The sequence below is a fragment of the Electrona antarctica genome, assembly GCF_951216825.1.
Source record: "Electrona antarctica genome assembly, chromosome: 13".
In the NCBI taxonomy this organism is placed as follows: Eukaryota; Metazoa; Chordata; class Actinopteri; order Myctophiformes; family Myctophidae; genus Electrona; species Electrona antarctica.
The window spans coordinates 31,999,533-32,021,071 of record NC_136794.1 but is presented as its reverse complement, the minus strand read 5'-3'; the positions used below and the strand labels follow the sequence as shown (position 1 = coordinate 32,021,071).

General features: G+C 43.9%; 1 protein-coding gene across 3 annotated transcripts in view; it reads left to right on the top strand.

Moving 5' to 3' along the window:
- erbb4b (erb-b2 receptor tyrosine kinase 4b) overlaps positions 1-20,705 on the top strand; it is a 451,213-nt gene extending 430,508 nt beyond the window's left edge. For all 3 annotated transcript variants that reach the window (XM_079518830.1, XM_079518829.1, XM_079518831.1), the window contains exons 22-28: positions 3,956-4,031; positions 6,378-6,524; positions 10,917-11,014; positions 11,758-11,928; positions 16,287-16,518; positions 17,035-17,145; positions 17,818-20,705. In XM_079518830.1, the coding sequence (XP_079374956.1) occupies positions 3,956-4,031; positions 6,378-6,524; positions 10,917-11,014; positions 11,758-11,928; positions 16,287-16,518; positions 17,035-17,145; positions 17,818-18,494 (1,512 nt within the window). In that variant the 3' untranslated portion in view covers positions 18,495-20,705. The remainder of the gene's footprint in view (positions 1-3,955; positions 4,032-6,377; positions 6,525-10,916; positions 11,015-11,757; positions 11,929-16,286; positions 16,519-17,034; positions 17,146-17,817) is intronic.
- The last annotated feature ends 834 nt before the right edge of the window (positions 20,706-21,539 follow it).

Here is a 21,539-nt window from a genome sequence, read left to right as displayed (position 1 = left end):
TGCACAACACCAGTGCACAACTAGTCATCTCTATTGTCACTCCAACATGCCATTCAATGTAAGTCCAACCTACATATTTTCCTTGAAAGTGTAAACTCTCTTTCTGACCATAATAGCAACCATTTCTGCGGCCCTCACAATGTGTATTTTCAAAATTCTACTACACAAGTATAGTAATACAGTCTCGCGCGCGCACACACACACACACACACACACACACACACACACACACACACACACACACACACACACACACACACACACACACACACACACACACACACACACACAGGGGTTGTGACGGTATTGGATGTGAAAGGTGCGGCAGAGTGGCAGGCCAGGCAGGCAGAAGGGGATGCAGCTTTAACACAGTGATTGGATTTGTTGGACAATCCTATTGATTACGGTGGCAGGGGGGGAGCGGGGAGTGTGGGTGGACGGACGGGGGCGTTGGCTGTGTGGTGGGCAGTGGTGGAAAGCAACTAAGTACATTTACTTAAGTACTGTACTTTGAAAATGTTGAGGTATTTGTACTTTACTTGAGTATTTCCAATTTCCAATAATTTTACTTCTACTCCACTACTGTACATCTTTGATCCAAATATTGTACTTCTACTCAACTACATTTATTTTAAGTTGAACAGTTTAGTTACTATAGTAACTTTGTAGATTTTCTGATATTTTCAAAAAAGCAAAGCAAAGCAAAGTTACTATATTTACCCAGGGTAACTGGACTAAGCATCAGATACTTGTTTACAGCCAGGCCCTGCTCATAGAACATTTCTGAGTTCGTTCTGCGACCTTCCGGTATCAAGACCGCTCCGCAAACCGTTCGGCCACCGCTGCCACTAAAAAAAAGATTATTATACATTTTAAAACTTGTATAATAATGCACAATGAGTACTTTTATGTTTGGTACTTTAAGTACATTTTGATGACAATACCTTCATACTTTTACTCAAGTACAATTTAATTCCGGACTTTTACTTTTAATGGAGTAGGACTAGTTCTAAAATGCAGTACTTTTTCCACCACTATAGTGGTGGGCTCGTATAGGTGCAGTGTCTCTGTCTGCCTCTTCACCTACCACCACTATAGTGGTGGGCTCGTATAGGTGCAGTGTCTCTGTCTGCCTCTTCACCTACCACCACTATAGTGGTGGGCTCGTATAGGTGCAGTGTCTCTGTCTGCCTCTTCACCTACTGTAAGTGGAGGCGGTGATGCGAGCGGCCGCTGTCAGGCAGAAACCTCTTATGTCAAAAGACCGGGGTTTGTCTCCAAAAGACAAACCCCGGATATTTTCACTATTTTTAAAAGTTTCCCAAAATATTAATTTACAAAAAGGAGTGTTTTGTTTTTCGGACATACAAGGTTTTCATCCGACAGCAACCTAAGTGGGGGGATAAAGCAAGTGGAGGGATAATAATAGTGGCGGGATAATACAAGGCCCAGGCTGACACTGACACAAACCGTGATGGACGAGCCGGGGCTGACGAGATTAGATGAGATAAGCTCCAGCCGGGACCGCAGGGAAGAGATCGAAGGGAGAGTCAGGGGTGGATACGTAACTATTAGTATAGATTGTATGCACGTGACATCATCATCATACCCGGATGTTATGCGGGAACGCCTACTGAGTGGCAAAAAATGACTTTGTGGCTGATGGATTGGTTAATGATGATAATAATATAAATCCTGTAATAGTTACCTATAGTTATAAAGGACTGTAAGTATGAGAACCCTGAGACCAAAGTTAGACCCAAATGTAGTGCTGTCACTTTAAGACAGTGTAATGAGAAAAACCTTTTAGTTATAAAGTTTAGAATGTACCCAAATTAATTGAAAATGAGTGAAATGAGTGAAATTACCTTTAACCCCCTTGACGTAATTGACGCGATGAATCAAAAAAATCCCTCATTACCCTTGACGTAAATTACGTAATCGTTTAATTCCCTATAATCAGGGGCTTAATGTATCAAAATGTAGCAACATTTGGCTAGTTTGGCTAATGGTCGATGTTATCTACCTAAAACCGGCCGAAATCCTCGCGTGCACGCTCTCGCACGCACACGCGCGGTCTTTATGTGCATCGCTGCGTAAAATGCGATATTTGAGCACTGATGACGCAAAGGAGAGAACACGCCCCCAGCGTCCCCAGCGGGAATTGAACTCAGGACCTTCTAGCTGTGAGGCGACAGCACTACCGACTGTGCCCCCGTGCCCCCAAATGAGTATTTGTACATCATGTTTTTTCTACTTACTGAGTACTCTCAGTACTAAAAGCAACAAAAAAGAAAAAGACAGTGTATGGAGAGCCCAGAGGGACACATTTGTTTTCCACTTCCATTAAGTTATGAGCTTAGCATTTCCCCAAAGTAAATAAACCAGATCAGTAGAGCAGAATATTGTTTCTGCTGACTTCACTGAAAGTGTCCTCTTGAGTGGTGGGGGACTGCATATGTTCTGACTGTTCCCTCAGGACTTTGTAGTCTAATTAACGCTAATGTCACTCCTCTTTCATTGTGTGTAAAAGGCACTGCCCCCCCAAAACACTACTACAATATGGTGACTGTCTGTCTGCTTGGCCAGTCAGCCATGCTGCAGACAGCACAGTCAGTCTATTGGAGCATTGGTTCTCAAAGTGGGGTCTGGGTACCCCAAAGGGACCATTGAGAAGGTTCCAGGGGGTCTCCAGCTAAATGTGTTATACATTTCAACCCCCTTATCCGTATTGCATACGTTGGCTATTCACAAATAGCAGATATAATGTACTCTGCAGCGCTGCAAGCTTGTACATATTGAAAAATATTGAAAGTCTTAAGCGTTTTAAGAATACATTTGCAATTTTTAACACATCATCTCTTCTGGGGGTCCCTGGCACAAACCCTTTTCAGATGGGAGTCCACGAAAACGTTTGAGATCCACTGGTCTATTGGAGTATTACAGGCTCTGTCCACATTCACAGTTTATGTCCAAGTACCTGGTCATTTAACGACCAGAGTCCAAACCCTGTGAAGCCCATGTTTACGTTGTTTCCGCTAAGCTATCTGTGCTAATAATGCAGATTATGGGTGCGTGTGTTTGGTCCGACGTAGTCCGACAGGCATTAGTCTGACACCCTACCCAAAACACAACCCTAAACCTAACCTCACAGGAAGTGAGGTTAGGTTTAAGTTTGAACCTGCCACGGGTTAGTTTTAACCTGCCATGCATGTCAGGAGCCACAGGTTCATATTAACCTGCCACAGGTTAGTTTTAACCGGCCACACATGCATGTTTGAAGCCACGGGTGAGTTTTAACCAAGGCCCGACCACTGAGAGGAAACATTGAAGCGAAATGGACATGGTGGTCAAAAGTGGTATTGCAGCTTCAAGCGGCACTATGCATGGCACTATGGGCCATACGTGAACGCGCACTATGATATGAATGGCCCAGCGTGTTCACGTATGGCCCAACACCAATCCCAGAATGCACTCTGTTCCAACCCGGTGAGCAACTCAATACAAGTACGTCAAGCACTTACAGCTGACGTCACTAAAGTCAATGAGGGTTCAGGGCTCAGGGCTTGAGGGAGGCGATTGGGATTGGGCCTTACTGAGACAACAAGTCCAGGAAGTAAGTGAGCCCAGTGTCCATGACAGCTCTAAGGTATATTAATGACATAGTAAAATGTTGAAAATGAGTGGTATTCCCCTTTAAGTGCTTTGATAACGTGGTTATTGTTGGATTTGCATATATTTACGTCTTCAGTTTTTGTCTCGTTGAGATAAAGACATGATATCCACACTGTGTGAGCACTAGGATATCCAAAGCGCTCCTCAACTCAGAAGGCATTCTGTACGGGCACAGCCCCTAATGTGAAAGGCCCAGAGACTAGGATGGCTGTTAGCGACCCGGTAGATGTTTAGGAGGGAAGGTGATAACTGTACCTATTCTGTTTGTATCTCCTGACAGATGCCCATCAAATGGATGGCGTTGGAGTGCATCCACTACAGGAAGTTCACCCACCAGAGTGACGTATGGAGCTATGGTAAGACAACTACACACTTCCTCTTCTCTCTGGGAAATAAACCAGTTGTCACGACGAATAAATATCCCCTGCTTTTTTTGAGGGACACTAGCCCCTCCAATGCCCAGCTTTGTGTGTCTGTATGTACCCCATAGTGATGATTTGTTTGTCTGAGCACCCCATAGTGATGATTTCATTGGCTGAGCACCCCATAGCGATGATTTGATTGGTTGCGCACCCCATAGCAATGATTTGATTGGCTGAGCACCCCATAGCGATGATTTTATTGGCTGAGCAATGTATCTATTGAGGATAAAAAGTGAGGACACCAATTGTGATTGGCCGGAATGTGATGATGTATGATGATGTTTGATGATAAGAGCGCGTCTCACTTCATAGTGTTTTTTTTTTTAAAGATTTTCAAGAAATAAAGAAGATACAAATAATTCCATATCACAACATTTCAAAAGTAGTGAAAATAGGCAGATCTACATTGCACTCTTGTGTGAGTCACTATTATTGAAATGGGTCTTGTATTGTACTGTATAATGTATTTTCGTACGGAGACAACATCATTTCTCTTTTGAGTCTTGAGCTAAAATGTTTTCGAAACCCATGGAATGAACTCCACCGTGCAGTCCGGCCAAAGGTGACTGTGTGTTCTCATTACAATAAGAATTTTTGAATTATTAATTCCACTTCGAGACATGAAAGGAAGATGTATAGTCAATGAAGTAGACAGGAACAAAAGGTCATCAGACGATTGAGGGAAGAATTGTTGTTGTTTTTAGGATCTAAGGGAAACTGTGATAGTGTGGTGTCCACACAACAATGCAGAGGCATATTTGTTGTTATACCTCCACCGGTTTTGAACATGATAAAACAATATAAAATTATGTAAGATGGGTGATCTATCCCTTTAATATCAGAGCATCTCGCACCCAAAGCCTCATCAGTGAAATGTAAGCAGTTTCATATGGCTTTTATTATTGCTGCCGCGTTTCAAATAACAATAATAAGGCTCCAAATCTACTCGGATATTTCTTTGGGCTATTTTGAGACCCCCTCTGCAACAGTGGCTCTTTACAAAGTCATTAAGAAAACGACTTTCAAAGCTAAAGTGTGAGACCGGTCATATCAAAGAGAATAGCACATGTTTGATTAAGAGTATCCGTGTCTAATTTTTACGGATGCCCAGTGGTCTTCTATGACCAGGAGCTATTACCCTCACTGCTAATGATATGCATTTGCACTGCTTGCTCCTCATTAGTTCGTCAATGCTAATCTAATAAAGAAGTGGGGAAACATCAGATACGAAGCGACGACTTTGAAAAGCGATGGTCTCGTCTTGTTGTCTTCTCCACTGTTCTTCAATCTTCATCCTAATTACCTCTGGAATGAACTCCCCAACCATCTCAGAGCTGCTCCCTCTCTCCTCTCATTCAAAACTTCACTCAAAACCCACCTCTTCAGGATAGCTTTCCCCAGCTGAGGTCTGGATAGGATGTCCCCCCCTTCCCTCGTTTATCCTTTTATCTTTTTAACCCTGTACTGTGGTTGTATCTGTTATGTTTTGCTTGTTTTTTTTTTCTTATTAAAGTCTGTTCCTTTAGTGTTCCTATGTAAAGCGCTTTGGGTATTTAGAAAAGCGCTATATAAATTTGAGCTATTATTATTATTATTATTATTAATTAAAGCTTGAGAAACTCTAATTAGGGCTGCAACAGTGAATCAAACTAATCAATATAATCACTTATACAAATATAATCAATAATAATAGTAAAATATTCAATTCACAATGAATCACTATTTTGGGAGAAAAGTAATTAAAAAAAACATCTATTTTTTTCCACTTTGTTCACTGCCATCATTATATACCTTTCCTTTCATATTATCTGATGAGAACTAAATGGAAACTAAATGAAAACAAAGCTATGATGACTAAAACTATAAGAAAATAAAAACTAGACTAAAATGTCAGGAAGGGACTAGTGGACAAGAGATCCAGTAGGCCTAAGTAAAAGACACAAGTCATTTTACACTTGGTTGCATGCTGAAAATAGCAGTTCTACAAGCTCACAGCAAGCACACGTTGTGAGCTTGTAGATCTGCTATTTTCAGCAAACTTAAAATCAGCCATTACGACGGCATCAAGGCCACAGCCAAAATAAATTTTAGTCGACTAAATCAACTGTAGATTTAGTCGGCTAAAATCTTATGATATTTAGTCGACTAAAACTAGACTAAAACTAAAACATTCCAGGTGACTAAAATGTGACTAAACCTAAAATCAAAATTGTCTGTCGAAATCAACACTGCATATGATTGTTCTTTATTGTTTCTCCCTCCCCCTGCCTGCCTCCTAAGGGGTGACCATCTGGGAGTTGATGACCTTCGGGGGGAAGCCGTACGACGGGATCCCCACGCGGGACATCCCAGATCTGCTGGAGAAAGGAGAGCGCCTGCCCCAACCTCCCATCTCCACCATCGACGTCTACATGGTCATGGTCAAATGTAGGTGTTTTGAGCTCTTATTTAAAAAATAAGAAAAAATATCCCACAATATTGCAAAATCTATTGTAATACTGGGCGCTAGACTCTTCCTTCTATGCATCCAGGGGGGAGTTTCCCCCGGTTGGACGTAACACGTGGAAGGTTATTCCAACCAGTTCCTTTCCCCTCCATCAGTCTGACCAGGGGGAGGCAGTATAGAGAACAGGGTTGTTCTGAGTTCTTCTGGACCAGAAAAAAACATTATCCGTATATGTTGTGCTGTATATATAGCAGTGGTGGATAAAGTATATATTCTCAAGTATATATAGTACATGAATGCACATTGTGGTGACTGTAATGCACATTGTAAAGCATCGTGGATAAAGGCTCTACACCTAAAATGCACCATGCACATACAATCAATTTCGTATAACATAAGAAACTGACAACATTTTCTCTGCTGCTTTCGCCTGGGTTGTTTGATAAGGATATTTAATTTGTAAAGTAAGAACAATTAAGGGAATTGATAACAGTAAAGTTTTCTGACAGCTGTCAATTTTGAATCCATTTTCCTCAAGAGCATGTTGAGGTGCAGTAACCTAATTAAAAAAGATACATGTGCTAGAGGGTGAGGGTTGATTTGATTACTACTCTAAAAGTAATCTAGAACTTTTAGAGAACTATTAGAGAATACATAGTCTACCCACTCCAATCAAATTAATGAATGGGTCCAATTAAAATAATTATCTTAATGTGTTGCCTTTGGCACTTGCCAAACACACACCTATCATAATATGGCTGTGCTTCCAGCTAAGCAGTCACACACACACACACACACACACACACACACACACACACACACACACACACACACACACACACACACACACACACACACACACACACACACACACACACACACACACACACACACCTGTGCCAGTTTGTGGCCCTCATTATGGCCTTATTTCTGTGGATTTGTGGCATAATAGGGTGCATCTTGGAACTATTACTAGCATAATAAGATTGTGTTATGCTAAATTAATTACCATGTTAAAATCACTGCACAATAAGTTATCCATTTCCTTATTTTGTTGCTTAGCCACTTTGCATTTGTATTTGTAGTTCTGTGCTTTAAGCAGCTATTTGAAATATAGGGCTTAAGTGGTTCCTTTTGCTTTGTTTTACCTGAAATGACACCTACCGTATGCACTATATGCACTATATGACACCTACCGTATGCACTATTTGCATCCCAGTTGCTTATTATAAGCGACTTTAGGCTTTTTTTCCCCCTGTAAAGCCGCTTGTAAATATTGGTAAATGGTAATAGATCAGCTATTTTCCTATAGAGGGTATGCGCGTGACATCATCATCAAACCCAGAAGTTATGCAGGAACGCCTACTGAGTGGCAAAAACTACTTTCTGGCCTTGACAGCCCATACTGTACATCCAAACAGAAAAGTCCTATTTGATTGTATTAAACAACATTAAACAATGTTAAACTCACTTTGCCGGTTGCTTTGCCACTCGATTTGCCACTCGATGTGCCATTCACTTTAAGCATGCGCATACCCTCTATAGTATAAATCGGGCAACACAGCCCAGGCCCTGTGTTTCATGTCACATATTCCTTCCATTTTCACTGTCCTAGATAGACAGACCTGTATTGATCCCGTGGGGTTCTGTTCTGAATTAAAACCATTTAAATAAACAAAACAAAAACAAATACAATACTGTAGTAGCAAAGAGCAGCAGGCTAGTTACTTAGGCATCTCCATTTCACTGGTTATCCGTGGCTTAGCGTGACCTCGGCTCACCGCACACTGCGTTGGCCGGCTGCTGCCAGCGCCACCCTGCTGTCGGGCACTGAGGTCACAGGTGGCCCCGTGGCCCCTGGCTGGCGGTGCCAAAGTAGGGGCACGGTGCCAAGGCTGCCCGGGCTGCCCTGGCTCTGTCTAACCCATCTCAGAGAGACTGGCCATATATACGGCCACCTCTGTCTACCCATCTCAGAGTGACGGCCATCTCTGTAGAAGAAGTATTCAGATTCTTTACTTAACCACTTCAACCCTCTAGTAAGCTGGACCCGATTTGGCTACGACTTGGACCGCTTAATCATAATAATGTGATTAAACATAATCTAAATTTGCTAAGTAACTAGTTGTAGTGAAGTAAAAAGGTAGAATTATAAAGTATCAAGAAATAAAAAGTACCTTAAACGAGCATTCAGTGATTTGGGTGATTTGGAAAAAAAACGGTCCACCCGGTAACAAGATGTGCACATGCACACGCTCTACAGTGGGGGAAGTACAACAGACCAACAGCACGCGCACCAATGCCAGCCACACTCGATCATGATTGGAGGAAGGCACCTCTCATCCTGATTGGATGAAAGCTTTGCCACCCAAAGCCCAAACCGAAACTAGGGTTTTTGGACCCCAGGGGCTCACTGGGGACAGGGAGGAACTCCCTATATGGTCAGCACACTTTATAGTAGGGAGGATTATCCAAAAAATAAGAAAAAATAAGTGATAGTTGAATTAAGCGAAATCACTGAATGTACCTTTAATATCATATTAGTACTTGATTACAGTATTTGAGTACTAATGCAGACACACCTGCTGACATCTCTGTGTACTGGCTCTGTTATGTGTGCCTGGGCATTGCTGCTATAGGCTTGAACACATGCCATCCCTCTGACAGCGCACGCACGCACGCACGCACGCACGCACGCACGCACGCACGCACGCACGCACGCACGCACGCACGCACGCACGCACGCACGCACGCACGCACGCACGCACGCACACACACAGCCTCAAAGACATACGAATACACAGACAGATACAGAATACACTGATCTGAACAAACATGGGAGGATTCTCATTCTACCAGTGGTGTAAAAAGTACTCGCATGTTTTACTTAAGTAAAAAAGTATATATGCTGCAATGTAGAACTACTTTGTTACAAGTAAAAGTCCGGAATTCAACATTTACTTGAGTAAAAGTCAAAGGTATTGGTATCAAAATGTACTTACCAAACCTAAAAGTACTCATTATGCAGAATGTCCAATTTCGCAAGTTTTCAAATGTATACAAATCTTTTGAAAATAGCAGATCTACAAGCTAGCGATGCATTGTGAGCTTGAAGATCGGCTATTTTAAAATGGCCTAAACAGTACAGGACTGAAGTGGTTAATGTATGTTTTGTAATAATATTTAAAATCTACAAAATAACTAGTAACTAAAGTTTTCAAATAAACGTATAGTGGAGTAAAAGTACAATATTTGCCTCTGAGATGTAGTGGAGTAAATGTATTGGAAAATGAAAATACTTAATTAAAGTAGAAATACCTCAAAATTGTAATTGTAAAAAGTACAATACAGTAAGTAAATGTTCTTAGTTACTTTGCACCACTGCATTCTACTGCTCTGCCACCAACATGTGGCCTGACCTGTTAAAAGGATATCACTGCATGGTTTCTTTCTGTGTTGGGAGGAGACCACAGGTGGAGGTCAAAGTAAATCGAATTCCCGTCAAAAGGAGGTGTCGTTCACTTTTTTCCCTCTTCTCCTTTGTACATCGTGTTTTCTAATTTGTTAATGACATGTATTACTGTAATATTATTCTCTCTTTGTTTCTTTCTTACCTGGTACGTGCCAAATGGCTTTCACCGTGGAGCGAGAACACATGCGATTACTTTGGCACTGTGGCCGTGTGTGTGTGTGGGTGTGTGTGTGTGTGTGTGTGTGTGTGTGTGTGTGGGTGTACGGGTGTGCGGGTGTGTGTGTAAATGTTGGCAGGAGTGAACACTGCTGCATATGGCCACTGATAATGAAACTGTGTTTATCTTTATAGGGGGAAAATGCACTAATTAAACCAAAGGAAATTAAACATTTATAAAGTCTCCAGCTGTGTTTATATTAGGATAGTCATAAAAGCAGCGTTGTAGAAGTTCTACTCAAGCTGTTGAAGCAGATTAGATGTCAATTTATTGGGCGGGATGAGCCTTAGGGCTGTAGAAGGGCTGCAACTATTGTTTCTTTTCTTAGAGAATATTCTATCGATTACCATTTTGATTAATCAAATAATGGAGAAGCGAGGGGGATTTTACTGTTTTTCTTACTGTTATAGGCGTTTAAAAGTAACTAGTGGCATAATATTCATATTGTATGTAAAACATATATCTCCCTAGGTTCATGAGAAGCATATATATTTGTTTATAATCGACCCAATGTAACCAATTAGGCCCATTTCATAGTACAGCTAGAATTATGTACAAATATTTGTACAATATGTCTACTATTTTCATTTACATTTATTATCAGTTATTTTATGATTCAATTGATTAGTTGAATTTACTACTTGCACTGTATTGAGAACAGCTGATCTCCTCTCCTTCCTCTAGGCTGGATGATCGATGCAGACAGCAGGCCAAAGTTCAAGGAGCTGGCCTCGGAGTTCTGTCGGATGGCACGTGATCCCCAGCGATACCTTGTCATCCAGGTGGGTCTATCCTCATCACCTTTAACACCTGCATTAACCTCGATGACCCACTGTTTGAGAAACAGTGGACTACAGTCCCTGATCAAGAACAGTGGTTTGGTTTGGTTCTAGTACTGGTTCCGTTCTGGATTCTTGGAACCATGGTGCTTCCCCCCAGTTGCCTTATTTCCGCTTGCTTTTGCCATTGTTTAATATAGCACGTCTGCATCTTCCAACCTGTAGAATAGTGACACGCCCACTTTGGTTCCCAGTTCAGGGCAAGAATAAAATGTTTGGTTCCACTTCCGAACCAACTTTTAGGATTCTGAACCTGACGGGGAAAAAAGAACGGAACCGTTTCAACCCCCGGATTATTGGAAAGTTCCATTGTTTTGAGCAGTTCTTGTGGTGGTTGTTTTGTTGCCAGGGTAATGACCGCCTGAAGCTGCCCAGCCCCAGCGACAGTATAAGTTCTGTCAGGGATCAACCTTAACCTCTTAAACCCCAGGGGGGTCCATGGGGGAAAATCAAAAACATCGGAGTTGGAACCGGAGACCAATTGGGTCTCCATTTACCCGCTGACCGCTGTTCATGAGGTGCCCAGCTGCCCCCGCCGGCGGGGGCAATGGGGCGTCCCTGCACACAGAGCGCGTTTTTCAGATTTTTAGCAGCGTTTCTCCATCGGTTTTCCGAAAAACGCGTCAAGTGTGCAACCACCTTTATGGTTGTGTCATCAGGGTGATGACCTTATTGTGTTCTGTTAGGGTGATGACCGTATGAAGCTGCCCAGCCCCAGCGACAGTAAGTTCTTCCAGAGCCTGCTGGACGAGGAGGAGCTGGACGACCTGATGGACGCTGACGAGTACCTTGTGCCGCACGGCTTCAACGTGCCGCCGCTGGCCTACACGCCACGCACGCGCATGGACTCCAACAGGGTACGCGCACACGCCCCCACACACGCACACACGCACACGCGGACACATTGAAACACATAGAAACTCTACAAACTATATAATGCCAGGTCAACAAATGAACCTGCCATCTGTCTAAATAATATGCTATCTACATTTTAACCTTTGCATACGCCTGCAAAGTCGTCAAGGCTAGGGCAAGTGCTATGGGATAAAGTGGAGTCTGAAGAGGTGAGTCTTCAGATTACGCTTCAGATTAGGAGTGAGTCTGCAGGTCTAACTGCAATGGGGAGCCAGAAGGGAAATTGTAACATTTGGCTGTCAACAGGTTTTCCCTATAATAGGTAGCAGTCTCAAAACACATTTTTCACAGTCCCCTGCCCGAGGCATGTTTGATTTATTGTGATGGGTACTCAAGTAACTTAAATTTAAACGTCAAATGCATTTCTCTTACAGTATGAGATACAATGTATGTATATCCCCTGGCATTACTTGTTGTTCCAACTATTCATAATGCCGGGACCAGCTCCAAGTTTTGTGTCCGTCAGCTCCGGAGCACATAGTAATTTATTAGCTTTACTTTGCATCTCAGTGCCCTCCATTTGTTGCCCTGAAATTGGTCTCCATTTTTTCAGTAGTAGCAGCAGGAGAACTGCCACAGTGGCTTTAACATGTCTGCAAGCTGGGCCCATTAACAGAGAAGTGTTCATTCTGAGAACGTGGATGTTCTTTAATGAGGTATGGGTTTTGTATGAAGATAATGAGGGTGTTCATTCTCAACATAAATGACCAGAGTCGACTGAGGAGCTGCCATTGTGCAGCCTTCACAAACTAGAGCATGTCTCAAAAAAATGTCAGAGCTGAAATTGACATGTAAATATGAAATAAATGCTTAAACATGTAGGTAGGTGTAATGCTAGAGGCCACAGAAGTGAACCTTTCAAGCCTGTTTTCTTAATTCGCTGTTTTCTGCAAGACTCTATAAACCATATCTCCAAAACTGGTGGGTCAAACTGAACAACCAATATGTACATTTTAAGCTATGATTCCCTGCTTCCATATGACATGAAAAAACAAAAATTACTGTCTTTCTAAAACTGTCTTTCCCCTGTGTTTGTCACCTTCCGCTCAGAGACAGCGCTAATTGCTTTTTTTTAATTCAATGGGAGCTTGTATATCTGCTGTTTTCACTTTCACTTTTGTAATCATGTCAAAAATATTGAAATAACTGTGATATTCATTGATTGATTGAAGAAATGTACAAAGCATGTTGTACAGTAAAGACATTAAGGCAAAAAGGATAACACAAAAATGTCCGTTGAGACTTGTTTCCATAATGGTCCTATGTATTTAATTCATCAACATAGCACACACATAATTACACAATAATACATGTCATCAACAAATTAAACACTACAGTATGTACAAGCGATGGATGGGGGAATGCATTTACATCCCCTTGTGTTCTCTTGATAGATGTTTTTTCAGGCCCATTTAGAAAGAAACCAGTGTTTCACATACTTTAATGGATGGTGACAGGACATTCCACATGTTGGTGACAGAGCAGTAGAACGAGAACATGTCCATGTTTGTTCTAAATTTGGGTGGTACCAGATCATGGTCGCTCCCGCTAGTGTTGTGGATGTGGGGGGCGTCACTCACTTTGGAGAAGTAGTTTGACAAGTATGAGGGCACTGTATTGATTTCAAATCTCTATTGATCGTCCAGCCCTACCTCACCAACTCAAAGGCTTCTTCTGGTCACTCATTTGACCACACAGCCAGTAAACCTGTTAAACCATTGATTTTCATGTCAAGGGAGCACTCCCAAATTGATGAATTGATGACAAGCGGACCCATAGGATTTAGTGCCAGGGAAGGACCCCCATAAGAGATTTGTCAACATTCATCAACATTAATTCAAAGATCTACAGTACAAGCTCACAACATCAACGTGTCACATCGTGTTTCGCATATAGCTGTATATAAAGTTAGGTTAAAGTATTGAAACCGTTCCTTGTTTTGCTGAGGACTCACTGGAACAAGGGGTCCCCCACAAGGGGTCCCCCAGTCCCCGTGAGTTATTCTAGTTTAACCACTTCAAATGCTCCAATCTTAAAACAATCATTCATGACAACTGATAACTTTAATTCCTGGTTCTTTTTGTATTACACCCCCCCCCCCCAATGAGATTCAATGATTCCTTCCCTGGCTCCGTTTAATTAATTTCCAGTTTGCTTGGTAGACATTAATAAATGCAAAACAATAACTAAGAGCCCTCTTCCCAGAAATGAAAAATTATTTATTTGCATAATATTTCAAAATGCATCAATTCTTCAATTTTTTTCCCCAGACTTTCCCATTAAGGGTACATTTTGTTTTAATTGGTCTAATTACGCTCAGATGAACACATAAATCATGTAGACATTTGTAATGGAGTCAATTACTGTACACAATGTAATATTTACACATGACTATACTCCTCCACAATTGCACTCCATAATAAAGCTGATATACTGTAAGCTTAATTTTTTTCCCCTTTTCTTTTCCTTAACCATTTGAACGCCAGCATCCCTATTCTGGGAGGCCCATTCGCCAAAAACTGTTGTGAGACGCATTTTTTGTGAGCTTGTAGATCGCCTATTTTTGGATGCCAGTTTTATGAAGTTAATGGATGGAGTTACAGGGCAGAGGGGAACAGTTTGTATTCTGGAGACTCCTGAATACTTCTGAGATAAGAAGCTATAGGAGACACCATGCCCGTAACGGCTACTTGTTTGACTGACCATGTCGTCTGACAAAAATGCTCTTCAGCTGAAAGAAAGGATTGTCAAGGCAAGAATGCAGACACTTGAAAATACGTCTCATACTCAAGGGGCCACTTCACCCCTTTGCAAAAAAACAAACATGTTAATGACGTTTAGAAGATTTAGAACACTTTCCTGAGGTTTTTATTTCAGTCAGGACAACTCATGCGTGGATGGAATATATATTTATTGAATATAAAATGAGCAATATATTTATTATGGTTTGACGATGAATTGGATCTGCTTTTTAGGTACTATGATCAAGTGCATCAGTCCCAATGCATACTGTAGGTACCTAAGCAGAAGATCCAAAACGACAGGTGGTAGCTGGGGTGGAGGAGGGTGAGCAGCAAAAGTTTAGCAAACAGCAGCGCAGCAGAATCAGTGAGCAGCAGCAAGCAAGCAGGATGAGCAGTGCAAACTTCCAGTTTAAATAGCCGGTATGAAGCTGGAATGAGTGTGTGATTGGATGAGTGAATCATGTGAATGAACGGCCGCCGGCAACTGCACTTTTCCTGATTTTCCTGACTAAACTTGCTTTGCGCATGTCTGTGACAGGCACGACGCTCATATGTGTAAAATGTGGTGGTTTTAGATATATTAGTTTTTCAAAGTGCCTGTGATATCATAGACACTGGTCTCACTTCCTTCCTGGACTACATGTTGTCTCAGTAAACCCTAGTCAAACACGCAGACTTCATTATTTTTCGTGCAATAGTGTGCAAATTTCAAATCGTGCTACTGTTATCTACTACAAATACTATTAACATTGAGTGACTGGAGTTTCGTCCAGCGGTGAAATGTCCCTTTATTCATATGACGAACAGCGGAAATAGCCAATGGGCTCTATGCACACAGAATAACTCTTCCTACTTCCGTACCGATGATACTAATAAGGCTTTGTCTTATTGTGTGTACAGTGGTTCTCAAACGTTTTAATTTCAAGGACCCCCATAACTCTGAGATGGAACCAAATGGACCCGTAAGCAGTGACGTAGAGTCTATGGGGGCCGGGGGGCCAGGGCCCCCATGAGGAATTGGACCAGGGATCTCGGCCCCCATGAGGAATTGGATCTGAATATATATTTGCCTCGGTTCGTCCCGTTTGTGCCGCATCAGGTCGCGTCCGTTCTCGCAATTCTCGTCTTGCATTGACTGTGTATACAATCGCGCCGCACTAACCATCCAAGTCTGGCACCTTAACACGTCTGTTTTCCTCACTGTCCGGGGCGGGGGGTGGTGGGGGGTGGACCGCGTTGCCTGTCCCTTGTACACATGCAGATCATGCATTGAAATGCTAATCTGGGTGCTTAACCTGCCAGGTAGGTATGTGTGTGAGGAGCCCCCATGAGGATTATGAAAACTATTCGTCCCTGCCCGTAAGGGTCCACTTGGTTCCATTAGTCCACTCAAGGACACTTTGAGAATTGACACCCACTGGTTTAGCAGAGTATTTCCAGTGAGCCAACATGCCCAATAGCATCACCCTGACTTTGTTTGACCAGAATGGATCAGGTTCGAGCCTTCATTAGTATCATCAGAGCCTATAATTCCCTATTTTCCCTCCATCCTGTAGAATCAGTTTAGCTACCAGGACGCTAGCTTTAGCATGGAGGACATGCTAGCCACCCTGCCCAGGGTGGTGTCTGTGTCGGCCGTGGCAGGGGGCTGCCTGCCCACCCAGGACCACCCGGCCACCGCAGGGCAGAGCATGGCACCCAGCAATTCCCAGGAGGACCCTCGCTGTAATGGGACGCTGAGGAAGAAGGCCTCTCCACGGCCAGGTCCCCACGGTGCAGCTGGACAAGGTACTGAAATCCCTAGGGTTTGATTCGTAAAAGAATAAAACGAAATAAAAAACACAGGCGGGTACATTTTCTTTACCACTTACAGTACATGTTCTATAGGCTACCGTGTTAAGTGGTCAGATTTGTTTCGTTCTTATTTCTTTTATACCTTATTTCTTTTATACCTCAAATTGCACAGGCCGAGAACTTCTCAGTTTTCCTACTGCCCACAGAGGAGTGCGGAGGGGGGGAGCAGTTAGGGGTTAAGTGTCTTGCTAGGGGCGGCGGTGACAATCTATGTAAAGCGCCTTGGATAAAGGCGCTATATAAATGCACCATTTACCATTTTGCTCAGGGAGTGTGATATAGTGGATTGTGTAGTTTGTAAACTATAGGCTGCTATAGGCTGTAGAGTAAATTGAAATGTTCTCTCTTTGCTTCATTCCTTCATTCCTCACTTATCGTCTCCTTTTCCTCTCCTCTCCTTTCTTTCCTTCCGCACTCCACTCCCCTTCTTTCTCCATTGTCGGGCTGCAGGGGAGGACAGCAACGGACAGCGCTACAGTGCAGACCCCACCGGCCTTTTGTCAAGAGGAGAGCAGGATCGGGACGGATACATCACCGCTATGAGGGAAAAAGGCAGCACAGGTAGACCAGCGAGCCCCGTGTTTTATGACGATAATGATCAAACAAGACTAGAGTCTAAAAGCCCCGCTAGTGGCCCCTAGAGGCCGTGTTGCTCCTTTGCACCCAGCAGGAACCAGAGCGGTTTTGAACCCGACCGACCGACATTGCCACCATCAGAGCCCTGTGTTCTCGCTAGCGGGGCTACAAATTTGGTAAATCTGAGCTAAATTGGAATTAGATTACTTTCTGTACATCATGTTCATCATCTCCATTATGTCTACATGGACCGGATGCTTTCCATGGAGGGAGGCAGTCATATCGAATCAGAAGAGAGTAATTGCATTTTTCTTTTTTCTTTTTCATTGATTTGTTTCATACTGAAACACCGATCAGGTCCAAGTTATTTCAGTGTCTTAACTTAACCCCGTGTAGTCCACGAGGTGGACACCAACCATCCTCCTCCTCTCTGACTCATTACATCTCCATTGTCCCGACATCTCCACCCGACTGAGAGAGAGAGACACAAAGGTCACAATCACTTCATTCACCAGACGGAAAGCTGTTACTTATCGTGCTTATCTCTTTCTCTCCTTCCTGCGTGTCTCACCTATACCTACCTACCTACCTACCCACCCACCCTCCCAACCCAACCCCACTCCTCACAATCCCACACCCCCACATCTCCCTCCTCAGACTATCTCAACCCTGTGGAGGAGAACCCCTTCGTTACGCGTCGCAGGAACGGCGACGCCCACACGGTGACTGACGGCTCGGGCTACCACCATGGCGTCCTCCTTGCGGCCGGTGCCCCCGGCAGCCAGCCTGCCAGGCTGGAGGACGAGTATGTCAACGAGCCGCTGTACCTCAACACCTTCCACAACCCCGGAGAGAATAATGTACTCGGGTCGGTCGGGGGCGTCGCCATATTGGCCGCCGGGCCCTCCTCGGGCGCCAAGCCGACCGGGTCCCAGGCGGCCACCCTCTCCTCCTCCGGGTACGTCCTGCCTCCCCCCGGGCACCCGGCGGCCCACCTCGCGTATCCGTCACACACCCTCCACCCGGGCCACTCGGGGGGCCACACCATGCACTCGGGCATCACCGGGGGCACCATCATGCCGGACAAGAAAGGCAAGAAGGCCACATTTGACAATCCCGAGTACTGGCAGCACAGTCTGCCGCCCAAGAGCTCCGCGTCGGCGCTGCACAACCCTGAGTACCTGCAGGACTGCAGCACGCGCTTCTTCTACCGGCAGAACGGACGCATCCGACCCGCCGTGGCCGAGAACCAGGAGTACCTGTCCGAGTTCGCGCTCAAGCCGGGCAATGTGCTGCCACCCCCTCCCTACAGACAGAGGAATACTGTGGTGTAGCACATACAGGCCATGAATGGATGGAGGGAGGGAGAGAATGAACGGAGGTGGTGATGAATGGAACATGGGACATCCTCTCTCGGCGTCATGCTGTACTTTATCAACCCCACACCCACCCTTCCCCCAACAACCAGCACTTGGCACAGCCTTTGTTTTCATATTGTGTCATGACCCCGTCCCCCCGTCCCCCCCCACACACACATACACGCGCGCACACTGTCTTTTTTTCTTTCTCCGCCACACTCTTCCTCTCAATCTGTTTGCCTGGATAACGACAGCAGCCACTGGTCGCTTGACCAATCCAGCCGGTCAAGGTGACCTGACTTCATCTCGTGTAGCAAACTGTCCTGCTGTTATCATCTTCACCAGCCAGCCTCGGATAAATCCTAGCATATACACACAGCACAAAGGATATGATTAATTAAAACAAAGGTTAAATACATATGAAGTCAAACAAAGACATGAGGATGACTGGGAATATCATGTCAGGTTATGAATTAAAAGGGACCACATCACTTGTGACTAGTTCGGAACATGTTTTCTTTTTTGCAGAGACCTACCGTAAATCAGTTTCATTTTAGCTGCATACTTTACAGCTCATTATGCCCCTGAAGCACATTTTCCACCTCGCTAGACGTAACCAGCACAGCAGAGCTGTTGTTGGCACGCAGCGCTATCAAACGCACAGTCGGACACGTGCACACACACGGAGCTGTGTCGTGACTTACAGACAGACGAGCTGCAGCCGTGCTGAACGACTGCAGCTGTGCTGTCGTTTGTGGCATGCATTACTGCTCGCTTGTTTGATGTTTACACGCTTCGAGCCTCGCGCCCGCCACAACCAGTAATGGAATGCGTACATTCATCATCACATGGCACATATCATATCCGTAGCGTGTTTAATTTGCAGGCTTCAAAAGTAAAGGCGTGCATGCGACCTTGGCACACCAATAACGACCCACGTTCATTGGCTAATTCAATATAGATACTGTATGTATGTATACGCACCCCTTATACACAAACGTGCACACGTACAGCGATGATGCTGCCATGTGAGTTATGTTGTTGGATGAGTGGGTCCATTGACCTTGTGCTGGAAAGACAGCGCAGCGTGGATACAACACCAGGCTGCACCACACAGGGGAAGGGCCAGACAATGTCAGCAGGAAGGTAAATGTCACCTGTGTTTTTTTATGGAAAGCTATGACAGCACGCCGGCTGCCCTACCTGGTGGAATGCGCCAAATGGATTATCGGCGCGGCTTGCCTCGGATTTAACTGGTTTGATCAGACGAGGACCCCGATCGACTCTTCTCCATCCCTCCTATTGCCCTCTCTCCTCTCTCCACACAAATATAGTCTGTGTTCCCTGAGCCAGCGCACCCCCCACATAGTTCCAGCCAGATCGCCATCAAATAAGACTTCTAGGACATCAGAATTGCTTTATGAGGCAATAAGAGTCGTTCAGACAGACAGAGGCAGGCAAAGCAGATGACTGTCACTCTTGCTATCAGAGCAGGAGACCCGAACACAGACTTTAATGTAGACAGGATTACAATGCTACAAGGAGCCGTGTTGTAATTACTTGTTTGGGGGATGTAGTAAAAAAACTAATTTAAGGATGACTATGAATGGTGGTGGTCAGTCAGCACACGGACCAGGCTGTCCTAGTTCTGGATAGATGTAAACATTTTTGTTTTTAATCCGGGATCTGTTGATCTGGTCTTACACTGTATCTGACCACAGTACTAACGAGGATGACAAGCAGATTCTCAGCCATGGAAATAAAAAAAGTTGTTAAGGAAAATAAATCCCACATTGGCATGGTGTGTCTGTGAACTCTGGCCAAACTGGAAATAAGCCAATTACGTGCCAAACGTACTGGCATAACGCAATGCCAACCGGACTGGCATAATGTGCTCTAGTGGACTGCATTGTTTCCGGGGAGTCGTGAAATACAAATAAAAAATTAAAAGTGACACCAGGTGAGGACAAACCTTTTTTCGTTTATATTTTTTCATTCTGTGCTCATGTCATGCTATGCCATCACAACCAGTGTGGGACATTGAACCATGCAGGTGGCAGATGAGAGACTTCGCTTTTCTCCGAGTGTCTCACCTCTCCCCCATCTGTCTCTCCTTGGATGGCGGGGGACGGACTGCAGGGGGGGACGAGACTGTGCCAAAAATGGGTGACACCACCTTGACTTGTTGTTGACACTACGAGATCACCACTTTTTTGTTTTGTTTTTTGTATTGGTGTTTAACGGTGGTAGTGTGGGATGCCTACAATTAAGCACTATGTCCGTGGATGGCTATAGCTCTGTGCGTGTTCAATACTGGGCATATGGTGGGCATAGCTCTGGTCCAGAGCGTTAGCAAGTTCACTCTAATGCTCTGCCAGGAGCGGTGCTATTCCCATAGACAGAAACTTCCACTACCATGTGACTTTAGTCAAAATAAACAAAACTATTTCTATAAACAAATGCAGTTTTATAATGTTGAAGGACTATTCTCCTTGGTGGGAAACCAATGTCCAATATAAATTACCATTGGCCAGATCTGTAGAGAACAAAGTTGAGTAAATAAAACAATTTCCGACTGGCGGACACATTTTATTTTCTGCCCAAAAAGTGGATTTTACACAAAAGGTGGGGTTCTGAGATGTTTCCCACCAATAAAGATAGTCTTTCAACATTATAAATCACACCCGTGTGAAGTGAGGGGCTCTCATCATCGTACAACACATATAACGTAAATTCTCCATTCATTGCCAATGGGAATGTAATCTTTGTGTAGGACGAAAATAGCCAATTTGATCGCTCTTATCATCGTACATCATCATGGCGTAACATGTCGATTTGCTCAGACACATATGACGTGAATTCTCCATTCATTGTCAATGGCATTTAATGTTTGTGTTAGGACAAAAATCTCTAGTCTATAGCTGTATATAGGAGGGGCTAGCACCCCTCAAACTGCCTTTGATTCTGTGAGCAGTGAAATGGTTTTCTTTATTTTTACTACTGTCCAGTACCTCACGACTG